The 21,171-nt window shown below is 36.7% G+C and overlaps 2 protein-coding genes across 3 annotated transcripts in view; one reads left to right on the top strand and one right to left on the bottom strand.

Moving 5' to 3' along the window:
• The window catches only part of ARMC2 (armadillo repeat containing 2), a 171,502-nt gene extending 168,373 nt beyond the window's left edge, over window positions 1-3,129 (top strand). The window contains exon 18 of the mRNA XM_036765854.1: window positions 2,856-3,129. Coding sequence (XP_036621749.1) covers window positions 2,856-3,013 — 158 coding nt within the window. The 3' untranslated portion in view covers window positions 3,014-3,129. The remainder of the gene's footprint in view (window positions 1-2,855) is intronic.
• Window positions 3,130-6,460: 3,331 nt separating this feature from the next.
• Window positions 6,461-21,171, bottom strand: part of SESN1 (sestrin 1) — a 123,697-nt gene continuing 108,986 nt past the window's right edge. For both annotated transcript variants that reach the window (XM_036767013.1, XM_036767014.1), the window contains exons 3-10: window positions 20,378-20,578; window positions 19,481-19,663; window positions 18,419-18,655; window positions 15,764-15,911; window positions 12,797-12,909; window positions 9,465-9,655; window positions 8,299-8,443; window positions 6,461-7,605 (exon numbers count right to left, since the gene is read on the bottom strand). In XM_036767013.1, coding sequence (XP_036622908.1) covers window positions 7,519-7,605; window positions 8,299-8,443; window positions 9,465-9,655; window positions 12,797-12,909; window positions 15,764-15,911; window positions 18,419-18,655; window positions 19,481-19,663; window positions 20,378-20,578 — 1,305 coding nt within the window. In that variant the 3' untranslated portion in view covers window positions 6,461-7,518. The remainder of the gene's footprint in view (window positions 7,606-8,298; window positions 8,444-9,464; window positions 9,656-12,796; window positions 12,910-15,763; window positions 15,912-18,418; window positions 18,656-19,480; window positions 19,664-20,377; window positions 20,579-21,171) is intronic.

The following is a 21,171-nucleotide window of genomic DNA, read 5'->3' as shown; positions in this document are numbered from 1 at the left end:
AGCTTTTTTTTTTTTTAATCATGTCTCCCTGCTTGACAAGGAGATTAGATATTTGTCTACCTGCCTGTGTACTTGCTGAGAAGTCTTTTAGGCTGTTTCAGCTTCCGTATTGCACCTACTATTTTTGTGTTGGCTAAATTTATCTTAGAAATAGTGAGAGAATAAATGTCTTTACGTGTTTTCATTTCCCATTTTTCAGAGTTGATGGCTTATTCGAACATGTCAAATTAGACCTTCCGTAGTCCCATCATTGTCTTCTGGTCTTATAACCTTTCTTCAAATTTGGTATTTACTTTGCCCTTGACTCTTAACTCATTGAAAATGTGATTACACTTAAGAGAGATGATTCTAAAGAGAATGCTCATCTGTAGTCATTTTTAGAGAATTTTTTGTAATGTCATTTAATATTGGCTGCCTACTTCATCTTGTAATGTTTTTTAAAGAAAGCCAGAGTGAGCCATCTGAGTAGTCAACAAACTTTTAGTTTCTTTCACTGGAGAAGGATATGAGAAGCCACTCCAGTACGTTTGCCAAGAAAACTCCATGGATAGTATGGTCCACAGTATCACAAAGAGTTGAACACAACTGAACAACAATCTAGCAGTCTCTATATCCGCTGGATGTCAGTGTTTAAAATTGTAATTATCTTAATAGAGGTCTGGTTATTTTTTCTCATATTCAGGGCAAGAAGAAGTGGTGTTTCTTGTTGCCTTTGGTTAAATGAAAAACCAGCTCTCCAAAGTCATTAGGAATATTTGCAATTGCTTTGTCTTGTGAAATCTAAGGTGAATGACTCTTCAGTAGTTCAAGCTGAAGTATCCTAAGGATTTACACTGGCAGGAGACCCTGATCTGATAGCTCCTTACCCTCATTCCCCAAAGCAACCAACCAAACCTCTTCTTTCCTTTCTCTGTCTCTACTCCACCCCAACTCCCACCCCACTTTAGTTAACCTGGAATTTAAAGATGGAGGTGGGGGCTTGTATTACTGGCATTCCAAGTTACAAGTTTGAATGCATTTTCCCTTAGAAATGTTACATTGTTTCCTACATGCATTTTTTTAGATTCAGTTAGTTTCTGTATTACTAATTATTAATACATTATTGTACTTGAAGTAAATTAAGTGTTAAATGAGCTGGCCAAAAAAGTCTAAGTACCATTTAGTGTTATTTCTATGAGAAAATGCATTTTGTCTTTTAAACCCATTTACACATATGCTTTAGAAGACAAATCATGAAAGCTGGGGCTGTCTTTTTTTTTTTAATGGTGTGATATGGTGTGAAAAGACAGATTTCCACTCGTATCCTCCAGGAAAGCCAGAGACAGAACCTATATAGGTGACAATTAGAGAACATTTAAGGTCTTGAGCAATAGAAATTGGTGCAATAGGAATTCAAAGGAGAAAGAGACTAGTGCTGGCCAGAGGAAGGGTCCCAAAGAAGGAGAGGTAAGATTTAGATGGGCAGAAGGGAGGACAAAAGGAATTACAGATATTTCATTAAGACATTTCATTACTATTCAGCCTACTTTACTGTTGTTTGCTTGATTGGTTTTTGATTCTTTGTGACCCTATGGATCGTACTGTCCATGGATTTTTCTTGAAAGAGATATTGTAGTGGTTTGCCATTTCCTTCTCCAGCTCATTTTACAGATGAAGAAACTGAGACAAACAGAATTAAGTGACTTGTTGAGCGTTACATAGCTAATATGTCTGAGGCTGAATTTGAATTCAGGTCTTTCTGACTCCAGAACCTGAGCTCTATCCACTAGACTACCTAGCCTACATTAGTAAAGTTTTATTATATTGATTTCAAGTCACTCCCCCAGGAAATGAAAATTTTAAAAAAATTTAAAAGAATTTTTCTCAAGTCTTCAAAAATAGAGAGAAGACACTTCATTTAAGCAGGCAGAAATGCCAGTCTGGAAATTAGGTAGAGAAATGTAGGCCTGTTTGGAATATAGGCAGAGAAAAGATACCTTGTCTGAGTAATCACACTTATCTTTTCATTGCTACTTGAGTGTTTTAAGCTTTCAGCACTCCTTGATCCTGGATTAAGTAAGTAAAGGTATACATTGGCACTTTAAAAATGATTATTTTGCTATATAATATGTGGATTCAATTTTATCTCAATCCCACTCCAGGATTTCAGTCAGTGTAGAGTAGAAGCTTTTATCTTTGTGCTGAAGCCTTAATAAGTAAAACCCAGGAAAGGTTTGGTTTCAGAGAATTCAAATTTGAGCTGTTTCTCCTGAGGTATTCTGTCTGTAAAGGTACAATATTCTTTATTGAGGAAATTTAAGAAGCAGTGTGGGAGTGTGGAATAAATGTTGGATTTGTTAGAATACCTGCCCACATTCACTGGTTGAATCACCACGTCACTTACCCCCTTTGAGACTCTGCTCATCTGTGAAGTTCAAAAGAACAACGCATACAGTAGCCAAAGATAATGATGCATGTTAGTTTGCTGTCGTGTCCCACTCTTAATCCCCCATTTGGGGTCTTCTTGGCAAAGATACTGGAGTGGCTTACCATTTCCTTCTCTAATGATGCACAGTTAAGTACCTAACTGGTCGATCATGTATCCAAAGTGCTTTATAAACCTTAGCCTTTACGAATATCAGCAGCTCTCACTATGATGTGATTTGATAAGTGATATGCACTGATGCCCTCTAAGTCTCCTTCTTTTTGCCTGGAGCTTTTTGGATGGGTCTTAACAAGTAAAAGTCAGAAGCAGGTAGGAGAAGAAGGGGATAGTCAATGGACAAAAGCAATATATGATTGTTTTAGATTGCCAAAGCAAGTCATAAGTCAACATGAACTTGTCATGGCTACTACTTTTTTTTTTCTCTTTGTAGATGAAGAACTAGCATTGGATTATAGTTTTGACAGAGAGTTAAGAGACTATCACAAACTTTATTGGGAAACAGAATTCAAGCCTGTGGCGCAACAACTTCTTAAACGTATTCAGAGCCATCACACCTTCCTTGAACCTCTACCTATTCCTTCTTTTTAATATGGTAAAAGTCTGGTAGGTGATTAACAATATAAAGATGAATTCAAGTCGGGTCTTTTCATAAAAAGTAATAAATTCAAACACTTTTTCATGAATAAATATGGAACAATTCATTTATCCTCAGGTACTGATTTTTAGAGAGTAGCCTTAAATGCAATGAGCAGTAATCGATATATTATAAAAAATGAATGTAAACTGTTATGAACTTTCTACTCAAGAAATTTAAGATAAAATACTTTCATTATTTTTCTAATGAAATGATTCTTCTATCAAAGATTTAATAGTTTCAGTCTTTCAAAATTCTTCTACAGCACACATTCTGGAATCTAAATTCTTAACAGTTTAATCTGTTCATTACTAAATGAGATGTGCATTGTAGACGAAACCCTGTCAGAATGTAGTATTAAAATGGCAACACATTTAAAAATGAACAAGTTAGCTAATTCACAGTTTATCTGCTGTGAATTCATTTTCTGATACAGTGGCTTTTGGGGGGGAAGGGGAGTTGGGGTGGGATCATGTTAGGCTTAAGGCAAGATCCGTAATGAAAGGAGGCTTTGGTTTTGCTACTGCCCTGTCCAAATTACTGAATATCCATAATGGGGCTAGTTGGACAAAGCCAACTGCCTTTCCTTTTGGTTACTTTGTTTACTCGCATGCTGCTTTGTGTGAAGTCAGGGGTTCGCTCTTTTGCTAAATGCTAAAAACAGAAAGAACCACCAAGACTAATATTTTTCCCTCTTTAAAATACTAGTCACAAAAAGGTCCTAGAAAGAGGAAAAGTCATTTTTATCAAACTACTTTGAAAATGAAGTTTGATTCTAGCTTTCTTTTATTAGTTATTTCATCCACAATTCTGCTTATCCCTAACAAATCACTAGAGCAGTGGCCTGGTTGACAAACTCTCCTAGACTAAACTGGAACATGAGGCCTATCAGAAGGAACCTAAGCTCCAAGTTTCCTCTAGATAGCTAAGATACCAGACCTGCATCCGAGGGACTGAATGGGCTTTTGTGGAGTGTGGAGTGGGACTATGAAGAGTTTTGGAAGTGTACTCATGTCGTATTGTGTTGGAACTTAACTTAATGGAAGAATATTTAGTCTGTGCCTAACCTGAGGAGGCAGCCATAGCTCTACCAGTGATCTGGGTGATGTTGGACAAGTCATGTAAGTTATCCTCTGGGTCTTAGTTTCATCATCTATTTAAAAAAAAAGGATGTGTGTGTATGGTGGGGGGAAGTTAGATTATTTTTAAGATCCCTCCAACTCTATGACTCTGACATTCTACTCAGTGTGACACAGATACCTGGTTTTGAGCCTTACTGTACTCTAGAATAATTTGGCCAGAGTTTAAGTTTGTCCCTTCAAAAACAATCCAGAGGCCAAAGTCTTCACATGAGGAAGTCTCCTTTAATAAAGGGGAACTCATTTAAAATGGCATACAATTTTCAGACATTTTTTTCCAAATGGTAATGTTTGATATTCTTACATAATCATTATTTTCCTCCTAAGACTATCTCCCTAGGTTCGTAAGTCTCAAGGGAAAAACTATTAAATTTGTATGAGTGTTGGGTCAGGCTTGAGAAACACAGTAAGAAAAAAGGACCAAGTGTGAAGAGCCAATTTTTGCCTTCCACCGACCCTTTTCCCTTGTACCATGTGTAGGCAGACTTTGATAAGAAGCATGAAGATGCAGAAAAGCATTTCTACTTAACAGTTAGATTATTTTTAGTAATCTTCCTGTAATGTCTAAACAACTGGAAGAATTAAATTCCCTTGGAATTTGATAATTGGCTCAGTTTTATACTGTAAAGTTTAACTTAGTCACTCACCTGGCTTTGGCCTTATGACAAATGGAAAATTAAGAGTTTTCATATCTCTTTTCCTGAAAAACCTCAGAGAGGGTCTTTCCATGATTACCTTGGAAGAAAAAACCTTTTCTGTGTATAGAATATTCTCTAGGATTGAAAGCTGTTTTTCCCTTTCCCAGTTTTGTCTGGTTACTATTAGATTACAGTAATATTAGAAATCCTGTGTTTAGATTGGGGAAAACCATTACTGTGAAACAGGAAGCACCTGTGATAGTTTTTTTTTAAATTTCATATTGCACATACTGTTCAGGTAATGAATACATGTTTGAGATTAATGGTAAGATAGAGAAATTCAGATATTAAATCAAATCTTCAAATAAGTGGCTTAAAGCAAAGTGGACAAAGGTTATAGTAGTTAATCCTCCATCATTCAGCCTTATGTTCTTTTGTTGCATAAGCTAAGGCGCAAAAATGTTCTGATTCTTCACTAGTGATTTTTTGAGGGGTGAGGGTCTTGAGGCAGGGAATATAAAAACTGGTGAAACTAACTAGCTAGCTTGTCCCACCACAGATATTTACATTACTTGAAATAGACAAGTAGCCAATTTAAGGAGGGTTAAATGGGCAGGACCTACTGAAAACTGACTTACCTGGAAACAAACACAGGGATCTTTCTGCTGATAAATGTAAAAGAATGATCTCTATACTTAATCTTAAACCGAATTCTCTGATCATGTACCTGTATGTTTGTTTTTTACATTTTGTGTCATCAGCGTATTTTCCTGTAAGCTCCACTGAGGGCATGGACATCTGCCCCAGACTATATGCAGTATTCCCATATGAGCACTCTCTGAACATGAAAAAGTTGTTTCTATCTGATGGAGGGCCACAACATAACTGAAATTCAACTCTCTTGTACAGATGTGATTGATGTCGGCTTTATTTTTGTTCCTAACAGTTTTATTTTTAGCTTTTAAAAATATATTGCAAGCAAAGGTTCATTTCAGACAACTCAAGAATAATTCCCAGAGAAAGAATTTTGACATCATTATAAAGGTGCACACATCTCTCATTTCACTAGAATGGCTGCAGCTTTTTATTCCGGGCCTGGTTTACGACTATCAGAGAGGAAAAATTCATCTGCAACTGGTTGTTTAGTGGAGGTGTGCACGGTACCACTGAAACAGTAATCTTGTTTACCATATGAATATTGAAAGACTCAAAACAATGGTTTTAAGGAAATGAATTGCGAAAAATAAAAGTCAGTGCCCATTGTCTACCAAGTAGTTCTCAAACTCCTTTGCCTGGCATTCAAGGTCCTCAATATGGCACCAGTTCAGATGGGCTCCAATTCCATGTCCCTCCATTCCTTTTCACCTGTTGCATTCCTGCCCTTCCTTTAAAGTCCTCATTCATTCCCTTTAGACTTATAGAACACTTTGTTTTGCAACTTGTTGATGCACTTATGTACTATTATGTGTAATAAGTTATGTGTTTGTGCCTTGATATTAGATTGTAAGCTCCAAGAGAGCAGGGACTGTGTCTTAACTTTGTATCTTTCCCTCGCAAAGTGCTCTGGCACCCCGTGGGCATTTGATACATTTCTGTTGAACGAATGAATAAAGTGAGATAAAAATGGAGAAAAAAATTATCCTTTATTTAAAAAGACCAATAATACTGACAGACTTTAAAGCAGTTCACGCTTCCATAATACAAAGTTCTCAATACATTTTCCAAACCAGTTTGCATTTCAAAGTTAGCAATTTTTTTTTTGTAAATGAAATTTGTTTTTACCATACTACATGTTTTACAGCTTTATTAACTAAGGACCTGCACCACTATCAACATGGGGGCTATAGGTATAATACCCTTAGAACTGCTCAGTCGAGGTGCTAGACACAAAACTCCAGCACGCTGCCTGCCTGCCCGCCAGTGTCAGAAACTACCCGAGGAAACATGTCCTGTGGCTGTCAGCAGTGCTTGTAGCTTAGGCACTTTCCTGAAAGACTGCACTGTGAAGGACTCGATCTTCTTAGGAAGGCCAGCATAATTGTTGTCATACAGTAACTAAATGTTTAAAATAAAACTTGTCCTATATAGTATTTTCAAAAGCAAACTACAGTGAAGAAAATTAACTGTTAACTTTCAAAACGGTCATTGCTGAGATGTGAGGCTTGTCTAGGTTTTTAAATTTAAAATTAACACATATGCAAGTTTTGTTTTAAACCACACAAATTACAGAGGCTCAGATAGTAGCAGTGTTCACTGTATTTCTAATAGCTTAACTGGGGCAGCCAGTCCAATTCTTTCTACTGGCAGGAAGAGCAGCACCAAAATCTTCTAAAATTCCTTATGCGTCACTAAGCTTTAGTCATTATCCAAGTCCCATTGTGGCATGCTCCAACTCTGGTTATCTTATCAGAAAAGCAATGGGATTTGGAGAGTTACACAGCTTCTCAAACTGTAATAAAGCAGAAGCCGGTGAACTGCAGCCCTTTTTCACAGCTCTAACCTTGAAGGAGGAGCCAAGCACTGCCTGCTCATGCCCACAGTAAAGAGCAGAAACTAAAGGAATCATGGCACAATGGAGGTGTGAATGCTGCATCTACCATTGGTCCTGGGGCTCCATTCCTCCCCTCCTCGTAGACACCATCTTCTGATCATTCCATCAACTTTTTGAACCGAGTAAAGATATCAGGTCATATAGCGAGTAATGGCTCTCAGAGCATAAAGTAGTTCAGCTTGCATCCGAGCTTCTATAAGAAGCAAATTAACATGAACCTGAATATGAAAGAAATACCACATTAATGGCTTGGATATCTGGATACTTATGTTTGTTTCACTGTGTTTATAAGTGAACACAATGATGCTTAACTGAAGTCCAGGCTACTAAATGAAATATAGTATCATTCTCCTAGGGAACAAATCAAAAAAGCTATGACTAGTATTCTTTTGGAAAGCTTTTCTGAACTTCAATTTGTGTTTAATAAAACATCTAGATTTAACACAACTTTGGATGCAACTACACACGGCTTTATCAAAATACCAGCATTCAATGTTCTGCAATTTCCATTAAGACAATTTCAAGAGTGGCAGGATCCCCACCCCTGCCCCATCTGTTCCTGCTTATTTCCCCAAAAGTAAAGGCTATTTTATGCTAACACTCCTCCTGTCTTCTAGGCTATTGCGATGTAAAATCACAGTGGCATTAACTCCTCACTCTTCTGTGCCTAGTTCTGTGGTCATCTCTCTTAAGCAGGCCACAGCCTACCCAGCCCACTGCTATCACCCTTGAACCATTCTCGGACCCTAATCTGCTCTCTCCTGAGGAGCACCTGTACTAGCACCCCTGTCACCTTTTCTTTTGGTTAGGTAGAAAGGTGATAAGTACTAGAGAGTTTTAAGGGCCCTGAGATAAATTGCTAAGTGAAAATAATTTAGAATCTGTCAATAGAACAAGATAAAAATACACACCTTCTCAGAGTGCTTGAATTGCCTCCAGAAGCTATCATACATTCTTTTTGTGGCCTTCTCAGGAGTGCAGACTACAGTTTTGATATAAACTTTGAAGCTACGATCCAAAAGCTGATTAATTTCCCCATAGTCATAGTCATCGTATCTGTTTCAAATGGGAAAAAAGCTGTTAGACTGGCTTTCTCCATTGTACATTCAGTCAATTAACATTTAAGTACCTATGTGCATTATGATTTTCTTACTACTGCATGGATTTTTTATTTGTGAGTAGCAGAGAGGAAAAACAATTTTCGAACACTGGACACACTGGGGGTGGAGGGCTATATTCTCTGCAAGTTTCTATTACAGCTAGCATGGGGACTGACCTCCTGGGGTTACAGGAGAGGGAGTACCAGGAAGTAGAAACAGTACAAAAATTAAAAGCACCAAAGAAAATCTTCATTTATTTGGAAATTTTGCCTGGGGGTTTTCCCCTCTCAGAAGTGGAAACTCTTGTCTGGTTCCTGCCTTGCTCTGCCTGCAGTTCTCAGATTATGGACACAGAAACCATTGCATGGCACATACTATAAATCTTTCTAGTTTAGTAGGACCTGACAGAGTTTATTCTCCACTGTGCACCATTAACAAATCACCCTTTGATGATGGATTGACTTTGAGAGATTTTATTCTGATAAAATTTTTATAAATTTTCTGATGGATGGCTTGATCCCAACTTAAGGGGTTGGGATGGCTACTGTACATGCAATCAAAGGAGCTCAGAAGAAGCCAAATGAGTTAAAAGTAGGGACACTGTACTTTATACTATATAAAGGTATAATTTATTACTGGGAAAATTTATTTTCACTTGAATAATGGTTGTAATCATTGTATTGTTAGAACCTCATTTCCTCTAAGACTGTGATGTTAATCTATAGAAAATAATTTTATACTTCTGTGAAATACCATAGTTTACGAAATACAGTAAGACACCCACGTGTGACTTTCAATAAAATTGGAGAGAAAATCTTATTTTAAGAGGTCAGTGATCTTTAAGAATATATAACCTTATATTTAAATATGGGCTAAAAATACTGTGAAAGGATGTATTTAAGGCAACTTAGAGGGAAGGATAGTCTGAGTGGTAACAACTTTCTTCTTAAAAATGAATATCATTTTAAGAGACTAACCTTATTCCAAACATGCAGTGAATATAGTTCCAAATTGCACGCCTAAGCATTGATGTATCTACGTCTTTATGCATTGCCATTGTATTATATGTCAGATTGTAAGCAATGTGGAATTTTTCATCAATCAACTGTCCCACATCTGGATAAAGACGATTAACCAGAGAGTAACCGTGGTCTTCCCAGCAATAGTCCTATATAGAACAGAAAATACCATGTGTATGAAAGATGAAAATTTGGACAAGAACATTACAAAGTCCCTGATTCTAGTTTTACATTACCAGTTTAAGTCAGAATGTAGTATTATTAATAAAATCATTAGTAGAATTCAATTGTCTTTATGTAGCTGATTTTGAAATCCCCGTGTCCAGCTCTGACTTTTCACCTGTGAGGCAGTACCCTTTTTCCAAATGTCCACTGGACCTGTCCCATTAGAATCCCATATTGTACCTCAGCCTAAAAATCAACATGTTATAGACCAAACTGATAATCATCATATACATTAAAGTCGGCTATGGTTTCTAATTCCCTTTCAGAGCTCCATTTTCCCAGGCCAGGAACCTTTGAGTCATCTCTCTCTTGGTCCCCTATATTAGACTGACTGTCAAATCCTTCATAGAATGTCTCTCAGATTCACTCCATCCCTCTTTCTCTTTCCTACCACCACCCAAATCTTGGTTCTCATGGTATTACACTAAAATTTCTCTAAACTTCTACTAACTGGTGCTTTTGCATCTAATCTCCCCATTCCTAGCACACATTGATGTCGAGAGTCATGGGCTGCCAAGGCCAAAGATTCATCTTCTATTGATCAATCTTCCTCCCTTTAACTAGGTTGGTTATTAGAAAGCACTCTCGGTATTGTAAGGAATATATTATTGTTGAGTCACGTCCTACTCTTCATGACTCCATTTGGGGTTTTCTTGGCAAAGATACTGGAATGATTTGCCATTTCCTTCTTTGGCTCATTTGATAAATGAGGAAACTGAGGCAAACAGGCCCAGGGTCACACAGCTAGCAAGTGTCTGAGGCCAGATTTGAATTCAGGTCTTCCTGACTCCAGGTGCAGCACTCTATCCACTGTACCTCCTAGCTGTCCTTGTCAGGACTATACCTGAAGATTTCTTAGCCTGGCAGAAACTGCCAGAGCTTGTATTCTGATGATGTCATTTTGAGAACCTATGCTCACTTCTAAATCATAATGAGGCACCAGAAAAGCATCTTAATTCTCCCCAAATTCCTCTTTTATCATGTATAAGAACCTGTACCCTCTCTTGCTTGCTGTATCCAATCTAAAGTCCTCTGTTTACCACCCAAAACCCTGCTTAATGTGGTACTACTCTGGTTCCTCACAGCTACTCAACAGGGACTTTTTGCTTCAATTAAAATCTATTCTCTATACAGTTCCATTTTTCTACCTGATCTCCTTAGCCCCAGAAAGCTAATTCTCTCCTTTAGGCAGGTTCTCATTTTGTTCATTCTTCTCTGTGGCTACCTAAATTCTCCCCATCTCCCTTGCCTGGACTACTACAACAAAACTTAGCAATCTTGGCCACAAAGTTGTCTTAACTGGTCAACCAAATTCCTGTGCATGAGTCCTCTACCACCAAGGGGGTGGGAAGCCATTGTCTTTTACTTCTTTTGTATCCCTGAGTAAACTAACCAAAGGGCTAGAGATGGTCAATGCTCAATAAAAACTTGGCTGATTGAATGACATGTGATAAAATGCCACCTTTTGAAATAAGTGTTAGAGGATAAGAAGAAAATTCACTTGAACTAATGAATTATCTGAACCTAGAATATTTAATCAATTCATTTAAAACTCAATTATAAATCACTGTTGAAAGATTTGACAAGTTTCAGTAATACTGTAGCTGAACAAATGACATGACAATTTGCGAAGCATTCTTTGGCCTTCCCACTCCAAATTTATTTCACATCATTCGCCTTCTAATACTCTTATATTCTGGCCAAACTGGCCAACTTCTTCCCCCAACTTGACATTCAACCTCCCATCTCTGTGCTTTTAGGCTTAAGCTGCCTCCCATGTCGGAATAATGCACTTCCTCCTTACCTCTCCCTCTTAGGGCCCCTGGCTTTTCAATGCCACAATGAGGTGCAACCTCTGATTTTTCTTCGCTTTATCCCCTAGTTATCAGTACTCTTTTCAAATTATCTTATATTTACTGATTATACATAATGTGTGTTCTATGTGCCTGCAAATGCCCCTAACCTCCCAATATTGATCTGTGATGGGTGTGCTTTTCCAGTAGAATACAAGCTAATATGAGAACAGGAATTCTTTTTTTCTTATTTTCACCTGGCAATAGTGCCTGGCACATAGCAGATGCTTAATAATGTTTACTGATTGATCCCAACTTCTCAACTGGGACTGCTGCTATTCTTATCACCTACAGAAACAGAATCCTAGAGGGCTCTGGTGGTCCTAATTACAATGAATTCCAAATTTGCAGAATTAATTCAAGTTTTACTGTATGTTACAGTCAATAATCTGATATTAGCAAAGCAATATTTATATAAACACTGCATCATTATTTTTGCCTATTTACTCTTAAGACTGATGAATAACTTTGTGAAGTCATTCAAAGTTAAATCTGAAACCTATAAAGAGAATGGCACTGCTTTCAATTAAATTCAGGGAATATTTCAATCTTAAAAGGCATTCAGGTAATGGACATTTAAAATGTGCATTTCCCTTCTTGCAACAATTTAGTAGGATACCAATTTTTAAAAAATGTAAGGCTAAAAATAGTGCCTTTATCTAGTGTTAGTCAGTCAGTCCTCTGATTATGGATGCCACTCCCCCTGCCCTCAACCCAACTATTCAAATTCCTTGTGTTTTCCAACAAAGCCAGGATTCGTTTTCCCCTTCCTTCTCTGATGCTTATGAAGTCTTGGAAAAATACCTGCTGCTTATGGGGTGAGGTTGAGTTCCCTTTCCCATTGCTGGTACAGCAAGAGAGGAAATGTTTTCCTGACATCCCAAGTTGGAACGCTAACTTTTTACAGAGAAACAATACTATAAAGGGTAACCAGATTGTGAAATACTATTATCATACTTCATCTATATTCTGATTTAATATCAGTTTTCATTGGCTATTGTGAAAATCTTTATAAAAGGCTTGAATGGGAACATATGTTCTGAACTCCAGACAATAGCCTTATAAACTTAGAATAAGATCCATGCCTTATTTGGGAACTACAAAATTACTTTCCCTTTACTAGTTTTTAGCGTTCTCAAAACCAGCTCCCTGTCAAGCTACAACAATAAGGCTTTTTAGATATAGTATATAAAATTCAAACTTCAATTTTACCTGAACTCGAAATGTTGGCACATGCATCCCATGTCTAGAGAAATCTTTATAACCATAACTAGTGTCCTCAAAGTGTCGTGATACATCTCTTGCTGGTGCAACTTCTTCATCATCTGCAATAATGAAAATGCCATTACTGGCTTTTTAATAAGGGTCTTTGATAATTATATTTTATCCACATGGATTTCCTTCTCTTCAAGTAGTTCAAATAAAATCCTAATGTGGTAACCTGGAAAAGTAGATTAGATTCCACTAGTGAGTGGAAATGTACTGAAGGTAGCACTTCCACAGATATTCTCATGCACATAATTTTCTAAATCATTTCTGATTCATTTTCCACAAAATTTTTTTTAAAAAGATGAAATATTTTAGAAGTATGATTTTCATACTTGAGTGCACAAGGTTTGGAAACACTTGTAGCAAATACCTGAAGATAAAAACATGGATGAAATATTTAACTGTGGTACCATGCTATAAGATGGTACTTTATAATTATATAGTTTATGGTATAATCGGAGGATTAATGTGCAAGTGAAAATTTACCATGTACAGTCACACAGTCAAAATAATCTAGTGGCCCTAAGCACTATTTTGGAAGAATGGGTGAGGGAAAAAATACTGTATGAGTTACCATCACTACTTACTGCTGAACTGACTTCAATTTCTTACATGGAGAATCATCACAAAGCATTAGTTTTTAAGACCCAATAAAATAACAATCCAAAGTGATTCTTGCCTGATAACTCCTATAATTTCAGGCATGAGGGAAAACAAAATTACATTTTAAGAAAAAAGTCACTTAAAAAATCACTCTTTTGGCTTTGCTTTAATCTTTAAAAAAATTATTAAAACCTTTAAGTGCATACTTTTTTTCTTTTCTATTATCAAAATACATTTTAAAAGGTATTTTATAATACGTTTCTATCACACATCTTTAGTTTATAGTCTGAATTATCTATCTAGAATAAAGTAACAGCTACAAAAGGATTTACTATAAGATAAAAAATCTTTCATGGAATCGCAATTCATTTCAACAAATAATTATAAAGTACCTACTGTGTGCAAGGTACTTCTGCTCTCCCCAGGGATACAAAGACAAAAATTTAACAACTGAGTACAATGCTGTAAAATTATGAACCAGCTTGACTCCGAAGAGGAGGTATGAAAATGTACCTCCCTTCCCTTTTTGTGCTGAGGTGGGGAGACTGGGTGGGAAACACCTGATGCCCGGTTTGCTTGATACACTGGTCAATTTTGCTGAATTCCTTTTTTTCTCCTCTTGTGATTGTTATAAGGGATGACTCTTTTTGCAAAAAGAAGGAGGAGGAGTACATGGAGAGGGACAAAAGCAGGCTGTCAAAAAAGTTCTTGAGCATATTACATGTTCTGGAGTATGTGGTAGAATAGGAATAGATTGGCTAGAGATACAACATAGACAGAAGAACAGTCTATACAAAATAACACAAAAGAATTTCAAGACGAACAGAGTACAAACTGGGGGAACAGGGAAGTCCGGACTGCTGAACTGCGCTCTGAAGGAAACCAGGGATTCTAAGAGGCAAAGGTGAGAAGGGACATGAATATCAATTGTGGTAGCAATTACAGAGCGTATGTGAAAGAGAACTATGAAATAAGAATAGGAAATTAGCTTAAAGCCATATTGTGAAGAACTTTAAATACCATGTTGAGGATTTCCTATATTATCCTAAAGAAAAGAGACACTCTGAAGGTTTCAGAATAGAAGAGTAGCATGGTGAGATCTACAGATAACAGACTATTATAGAAGAATGTCAAAGCTGCAAGGAACTTAGAAATACTCTCACTTAGTTCTCTTCTTTTCTAGCAGAGAGAAGGGAGACAGAAATGGGCCCAAGTCACCTTGCTAGGACCACATCTTTTTCCCAGGCTTTATCAGGATCACTGTTAGTTTTCCACTTCTATTTTGTTAATGCCACACCACCATCTTGCACCTATATAGTCCTTTACAAAGTGCTATCACAGAGACTTTGTGCTCAACACAATGACCCACCACAACTCCAAAGGCCTAGTGATGAAGCATGCTATCCTATCCTCCTCTGATGAATTCAAGAGTATCAACTGAAGTGGATTTTTTCTCCTTATCACCCTCCCAAATATGGCTAATGTGCAAATATGTCTTGCCTGCCTTTATATGTATAAGGGGCATTATATTTCTTGCATTCTCAATGGCTGGGGGAAGGGGATGAAGGGAAGAGAATTTGGAACTGAAAATAAAAAAATTTCATTTTTAAAAAGTGGTTTCAAATTCAAAATGTTAGCTGAAGCAACAACAGAGCACACTTTCTAAAATCCTGAGGAAATCTGAAAATTTTTAACTATTTCAATTGGATAACTGGTACCTTCAGACACCTTTTTAGACACATCACACTAACAACTCCCCACTTCTATGTATTCATCATTATAGCCAAACTAACCCATTAGCCATGTTCCAAACTCAGCACTGAAATTCCCACCTCTGTCTGTGTGCCTTGGCACAGACATGGCTGTCGCCTATGCCTAAATATACCCTCTTCCTTATTTCTGCCCCATAGAATCCTTTGCCTTTTTCAAAAGGCTAGCTTCGTGCTGTAAGAAGCTTTCCCTTAACTTCCTAGCTTTATTTTTTCCCAACCCCCCAATTATCTTGTTTATATTTTTTTATTCCTCCCTCTCCACTAAGATATAAGCTCCTTCAGGGCAAAGGCTTTTTTTTTTGGTATCCTAGCATATAGTAGATGCTTAATAAATGCTTGTTTGGTTGGATTATTGAATATAGCATCCTATTTATAAATTACATTAAAGTTCATTTTCAAATATTGTTTACTTCCAATAAGGGATATCTATCTAAAATAATATGTTTCTCAACATTTGTCTAGCTAGTTTATAAACTTTCTTCAAAAGAAACTAATTTTAAAGGAAAACTATTCTGACTATATAAAAAGTATTTACCTGATGAAAAAACAAACATGCTCTCTCTTTTCTCAATCTCGAAACGTGAAGCCATCTCTTCCTGACTTGCTTCTTCTTCATCACGACACTCCTGTAACTGTTTCATTTTCTCCATGAGGGCTTCAACCTCACAAAAAGAATCAGCTATCTGAAAAAATACATAATTAGTGCTAAACATGCCACATAAGTAGAGATTATTCAGCAATTTAAAGTTAAAATTGGAACTCTCAATTCTTTTTTATTTTATAAAGTGTCATGGAGACGTTATTTTTGTTTTTGTTATGTTATTGAAGTGTACTGAATAAATGAATTCAGAGATGTGCCAGTATATTTTGTTTATTAGAATGAATACTTAAACTCTCTCCTTTTATAATTTCTATTCATTTCCATGATTTCAATTATCAATGTCAAGTAACTACCTCCAAAGCCTTTCCATGCTCCAGACCCTTATTTTTGTTTGCTGCATATCTCTCGATACTGAGTAGACCTCAAACTCGACACATCCAAAACTCAAAACCTCTTACCCGTAAACCTTCCCATGTCAAATTCCTTCTAACTACTGATTTTTCTTTGACTCTTCCCTTCCTTTCTCTTCCCTTCCACATCCAAATCCATACCAAGTTCACTGTTTTTATCTCCACAACATAGTTTCCCCTCCAACCACCTAAGATGAGGTCCTTATTACCCTGCGTATAGACTATTATAATCCCTTTTGTTGTTATATGACACATGTAGTTCAATGAAATTTGGCTGCCACACAAAATTCCGTATATCAAACATTATGTTGCTATTTCAGAGATGTGTTTTGGAAAGGCTGGTGCTTGCCATCTACTTTACATATTTTAGTTCTGCAAGGGGAACTAAACAGTGGCAGCCAGACATGACTGCCACAGCGATGAACCAATCCTGTCGACTCTCCTGGGGGGCGGGGGGTTAACCTAGGAGGTTTAAGCAAGTGGATCTGTGCCAACAGAGCACCGGAGGAGGGATCTCACATTAGCCACCTCCTTGGTCCTCACCAAGTACCTAGCTGAGTCAGATATTTGTGGGATACACTTTAACATGATCCTAACAGTTGGTGCTAAAATAATTTTATATGTTTACTATAATAGTATCATCAAGGAAAGCAACTCATTGATGAGGTTCAAAGAACTGCTACTGATCACATTACCATAAAACTGACATGGACGTATGAAAAATTATTGGCTCAGAGACAAACATCACTGTTTGCTGGGGTTAGATGGCCCATGCTGCCTTTAATAGTATTGGTGACATTTCCCTACTTTGCTTAAAGACAAGAGAGGCCATGGTTAGGTATAGCTGAAATAAGTAGTATTTTAAAAACTAACACTGGGCATAGAAACAGATCCCGTTTCAGCTGTATACTTTTGCTCCAATACTTAAGGTCTCATTTTGCTTAAACAAACATGCCAGTTGGAATAATGAAACAAAATGGCAGTATGAAAACGTAGTGGCATTATTTCTTGGAATTTTAGATGCACAATATTATTAGGAAAAAAATTCACATTCTTCACCATTTTTTTTATTAACTAGTTCATCTTCAGGAGCTATTTGGTATGAATTGCTATCCAAACTGCCTATCTGGTACACTGAAAACATAATTTATCAAATGGTGGCCTGCTTCACACCCCAAGAATGCTGAGCGACTATTATGTATCGGGGGAAACTTGCTTGGTTCATTACCCACTGCCCATTATGCTCCCATTTTACACAAGGGTGATGGGAGGCTTAAGTAATTTTTTTCTTGGTCATATACCATATATCACTGTCAGTAACAAGGAAAGAAATTTATTCCTAGTGTCTCAGTTCATCTACACATACTTACTTGGTCTCCCTTTTAACCAGAACTAATTAGCAAAATAGCTGGCTGGTGTTAAGGCCCAACAGAGGCTTAAATCTAAACCCATGACTTGGGGTCTCATTAACATAGTCTTGGAACAGTTACGCAAAGTTTTATGACCTGTAAGAAGGCACCAGTATTAACTGGCCCCTATTTATTTTAGGGGAATAATATAGGAAATAATAAATCAGAAAATGTCTATGAAAAACCAGGAAATTCTTCAGTAAGTAGCAATAGTTGGGTGATTTTTTTTTTTAATGTAGAAGATTCTCACTCACAGGAGCATAGGATTTAGGGCTGGATTTTATAAATCATGTAGTCTAACCCTCCAGATAAGGAAACTGAGGCCCAGAGAGGTAAAGGGACCTACCCAAGGTCACAAAGGTACTAAGCAGCAGAGGCAGAATTTGAAGCCATGTCCTTTGACACATGTCATATGAGGTAGTTGACTCCTGTGTTTTTAGAATGTCACTTCCCGGAGGGCAATGACTATGACTGTTCTCCATACCTAGTACCGTGTTTTACACATTAGAAATACTCGATAGACATTTTCAAGTGCCTACTGTATAACTAGTCATTCAGCTAAATGAGAAAAGAGCATCAGTGCCTTGCTTTTCCCTTTTGTTATAATTCTGAGTATTTCTTATATCTGAGATGCCAAATGGAATTTTTAAGTTTCCTATAGTCCAAAATGAAAATATAATGAACAAAAGGAACAAACTAAGGAAACGAAATAGCTACTACTGTGAGGTTATTTTTTATTTATGACTCTGTAACACATAACTGATACTTACTGAAACACTTCCCGCAACATGCATCTCCTCCATACTGTGATTGCCATTTGTAATATCACAGATGCAGTAGTTACTGACAGAAGGAGGTCGAAAGGTGTGGCCACCATCACAATGAATTTCTGGACTGATTCCACAGCCAAATGTGAAAGAGGCAAGAGAATGATAGTGTGTGAGCAGAACTACTGCATGTACCAATTCGGCAAGGGACCAACTATGCTCTTCAGCCTTCAAAAGTTGCTATGGAATTAAGATGGAACAGGTTGTTACACTGATGAAAATCACTCATTCATAGCACCACCCAACACATCAAAAGCAGGGCCAGATACTACATAAACTCTATACTTAAAAGGACAGTTGCAGGATGACAAAAAAGTAGCATTTCAGAATTTGTTGATATTGTCTTTAGAAATATGGCCTGATATAACTTGGTAGGTGCTATGCTACTCTGAATTTAAGGAATGCTGCTGGATACTGGAAAAGGCTGCAACTTAGCCATCAGCACGTCAAAATGTCTTATAGGAGTGCAATATTTCAGAATGCTGAATTAGGAGTGGTTTGCCCACATTACATACTCAAGAGCTCTGAAAATGATTATAGGAAACTTTTACAGAGGAGACTACTGAATGAGATGTGCCTGTATGTTGTTTAGCACTTGTCAATAACATCAAATCGTTATTTCTTTTGAAAAATGGTAATAGCAAGAACTTGGACATGGAGATATTTTTATTTTTATATATACGTGTGTGTGTATACATTTATACACACACACACACACACACACACACACCCTTTACCTATTCTTATATTCCTGTTTAATTCAGCAACACTGCAAACTATACTGCAGAATAGATTCCTATCTCATATTCTTTTGTTGCTTTAATTTTTTCAACCCTAAAGTCATATACATTAAAGTGTTGTGCAGGACAGAATCAATGCACTGTAATCCATTCTTTACAGTAGCTCTTTTTACATATTCTATATAGAATACCATAATTCACACTCACTTGATGCTTATTTATTAATAACGCTAAAATTGAGATGGTATATGCTCAAATGACCTACCTCAATATGTTCTTTGGTAATAAGCCAAGGCCGATGGGCTAACACTTTGTTTAGTTCTCCCAAATTTTGCAGTTTTTGAGGTGCATTCTCTAGACCATTGAGCCACTTGGGGTCTCCTCCAACATGGAGAAAATCATTTACATGGAGGTTCACTAGGTAGGAGCACTGGTGTCTTGCTGCAGCCTTAAGAGAAAGAAAGAAGCACACTACTCTAAATGACCAGAAAAATTAGACTCAAACAAAACACTGCAAAAATATACTTGTAGATGGTATAAAACAGCAAATAAAGTTACTCTGACAATTAAAATTTAAGAAAACATTATCTGTATAACATAATAACTGGCAGAAATAACTCAAACATTAAAAAAAACACTTAAAAAACCATCATTTGAACACTGGAAAAATTACCTATATTGAATCTCTCTGAAACTCATTTTTCCTTCTTAGAATCAAAAGGGATTTTGCAGGAAGTACTAAGTTAAAAATATTTATGAGATCATCAGTAAACATATATACACATACATATCTGAAAAAGATCAATGGTACTCAAGTCACTTAAAAGTTGACACATTTGCAGAGCACCGAGGTCCAATACAATGGCAATTTCAATATAACAAGAATTTCTGATGCACAAAATAATTTTGAAATTTTAAGTAACAACAAAAGCTGTATTAAATTTTATTCTCTTAATTTCATGGAAAATACTTATATTTTTCAGGGAAAGAAATGACATACACCATCACCTTTTGTTTAGGGGTTATAAGAGATTAAAAACATAGATATCTCCAATAGAAATCCAGTTAAAAGTCCGAATATAAAAGCATGTCACTTTTAAAGGCATTAACACTCCCTATGAAGGAGATGGCATAAATTAAATTTCGTTGAACCTTTACATACCATTATTCCAATGTAGTGTCGGTAATGAAGAGGGAGTGGCCCATCCATCTGTAGTAGATAGTGTTGGGTTTTTAAGAAACTTTCTAGATACTGTGGATGAAAAACCATCACTAAGGTAATATTATCCAAACGACCCAAAGCAGCAAAAGAATCTTCAAACAAAGTGTGCATCTGGGCATCTTCATTACCCACTTGAAGAATCTATATAAATTAGGGGGAAAAATTCAGTTTTGTAAATTGTTAACACACAATTTAAAAGCTATGCTTTTTGATCTTAACTCCAGTTACTAAGAAGCAATTAAGTACAACACCGTAGCTCCAGAAACCATCTAAACTCTATAAAATTATCTGTTAATACTAAAAGGAAAAAATGAAAGGTCATCTAGATAAGATGGTTTACAAATCTGGCAGTAATTTGCATAGACAATTAAATTTAGGAAACATGTTGGAAACGAGACCTCAGAGATAGATTCCTGAAGCCTCTCATAACACGTAATTCCTCCTGCCTTCCAATGAAGGCAAGATTAATGATTGTTAACAGCTGGAAGGGATCTTAGCAATGAACCCTTTCACTTTACAGATGAGAAAGAAGTAAAGGGAAATGTCCAATACATGGCAACACATTGCCCACATAGTCGATATGTGGCGAATCCCAGGTTCTTGGCTCCTACTCCTATGTTCTTTCCACTACACCACCATAACAAAGTCATTAGATAAATCATCCTGATGGTAATTGACATTTGTAAAAGCATCTCAAGTTTTGCAGATTACTTTATGAACATTTATTATAATAA

Source organism: Trichosurus vulpecula, chromosome 7, assembly GCF_011100635.1.
Source record: "Trichosurus vulpecula isolate mTriVul1 chromosome 7, mTriVul1.pri, whole genome shotgun sequence".
Lineage (NCBI taxonomy): Eukaryota > Metazoa > Chordata > Mammalia > Diprotodontia > Phalangeridae > Trichosurus > Trichosurus vulpecula.
Note: the sequence above shows the minus strand (reverse complement) of the source record. Positions and strands in the feature narration are given on the sequence as shown.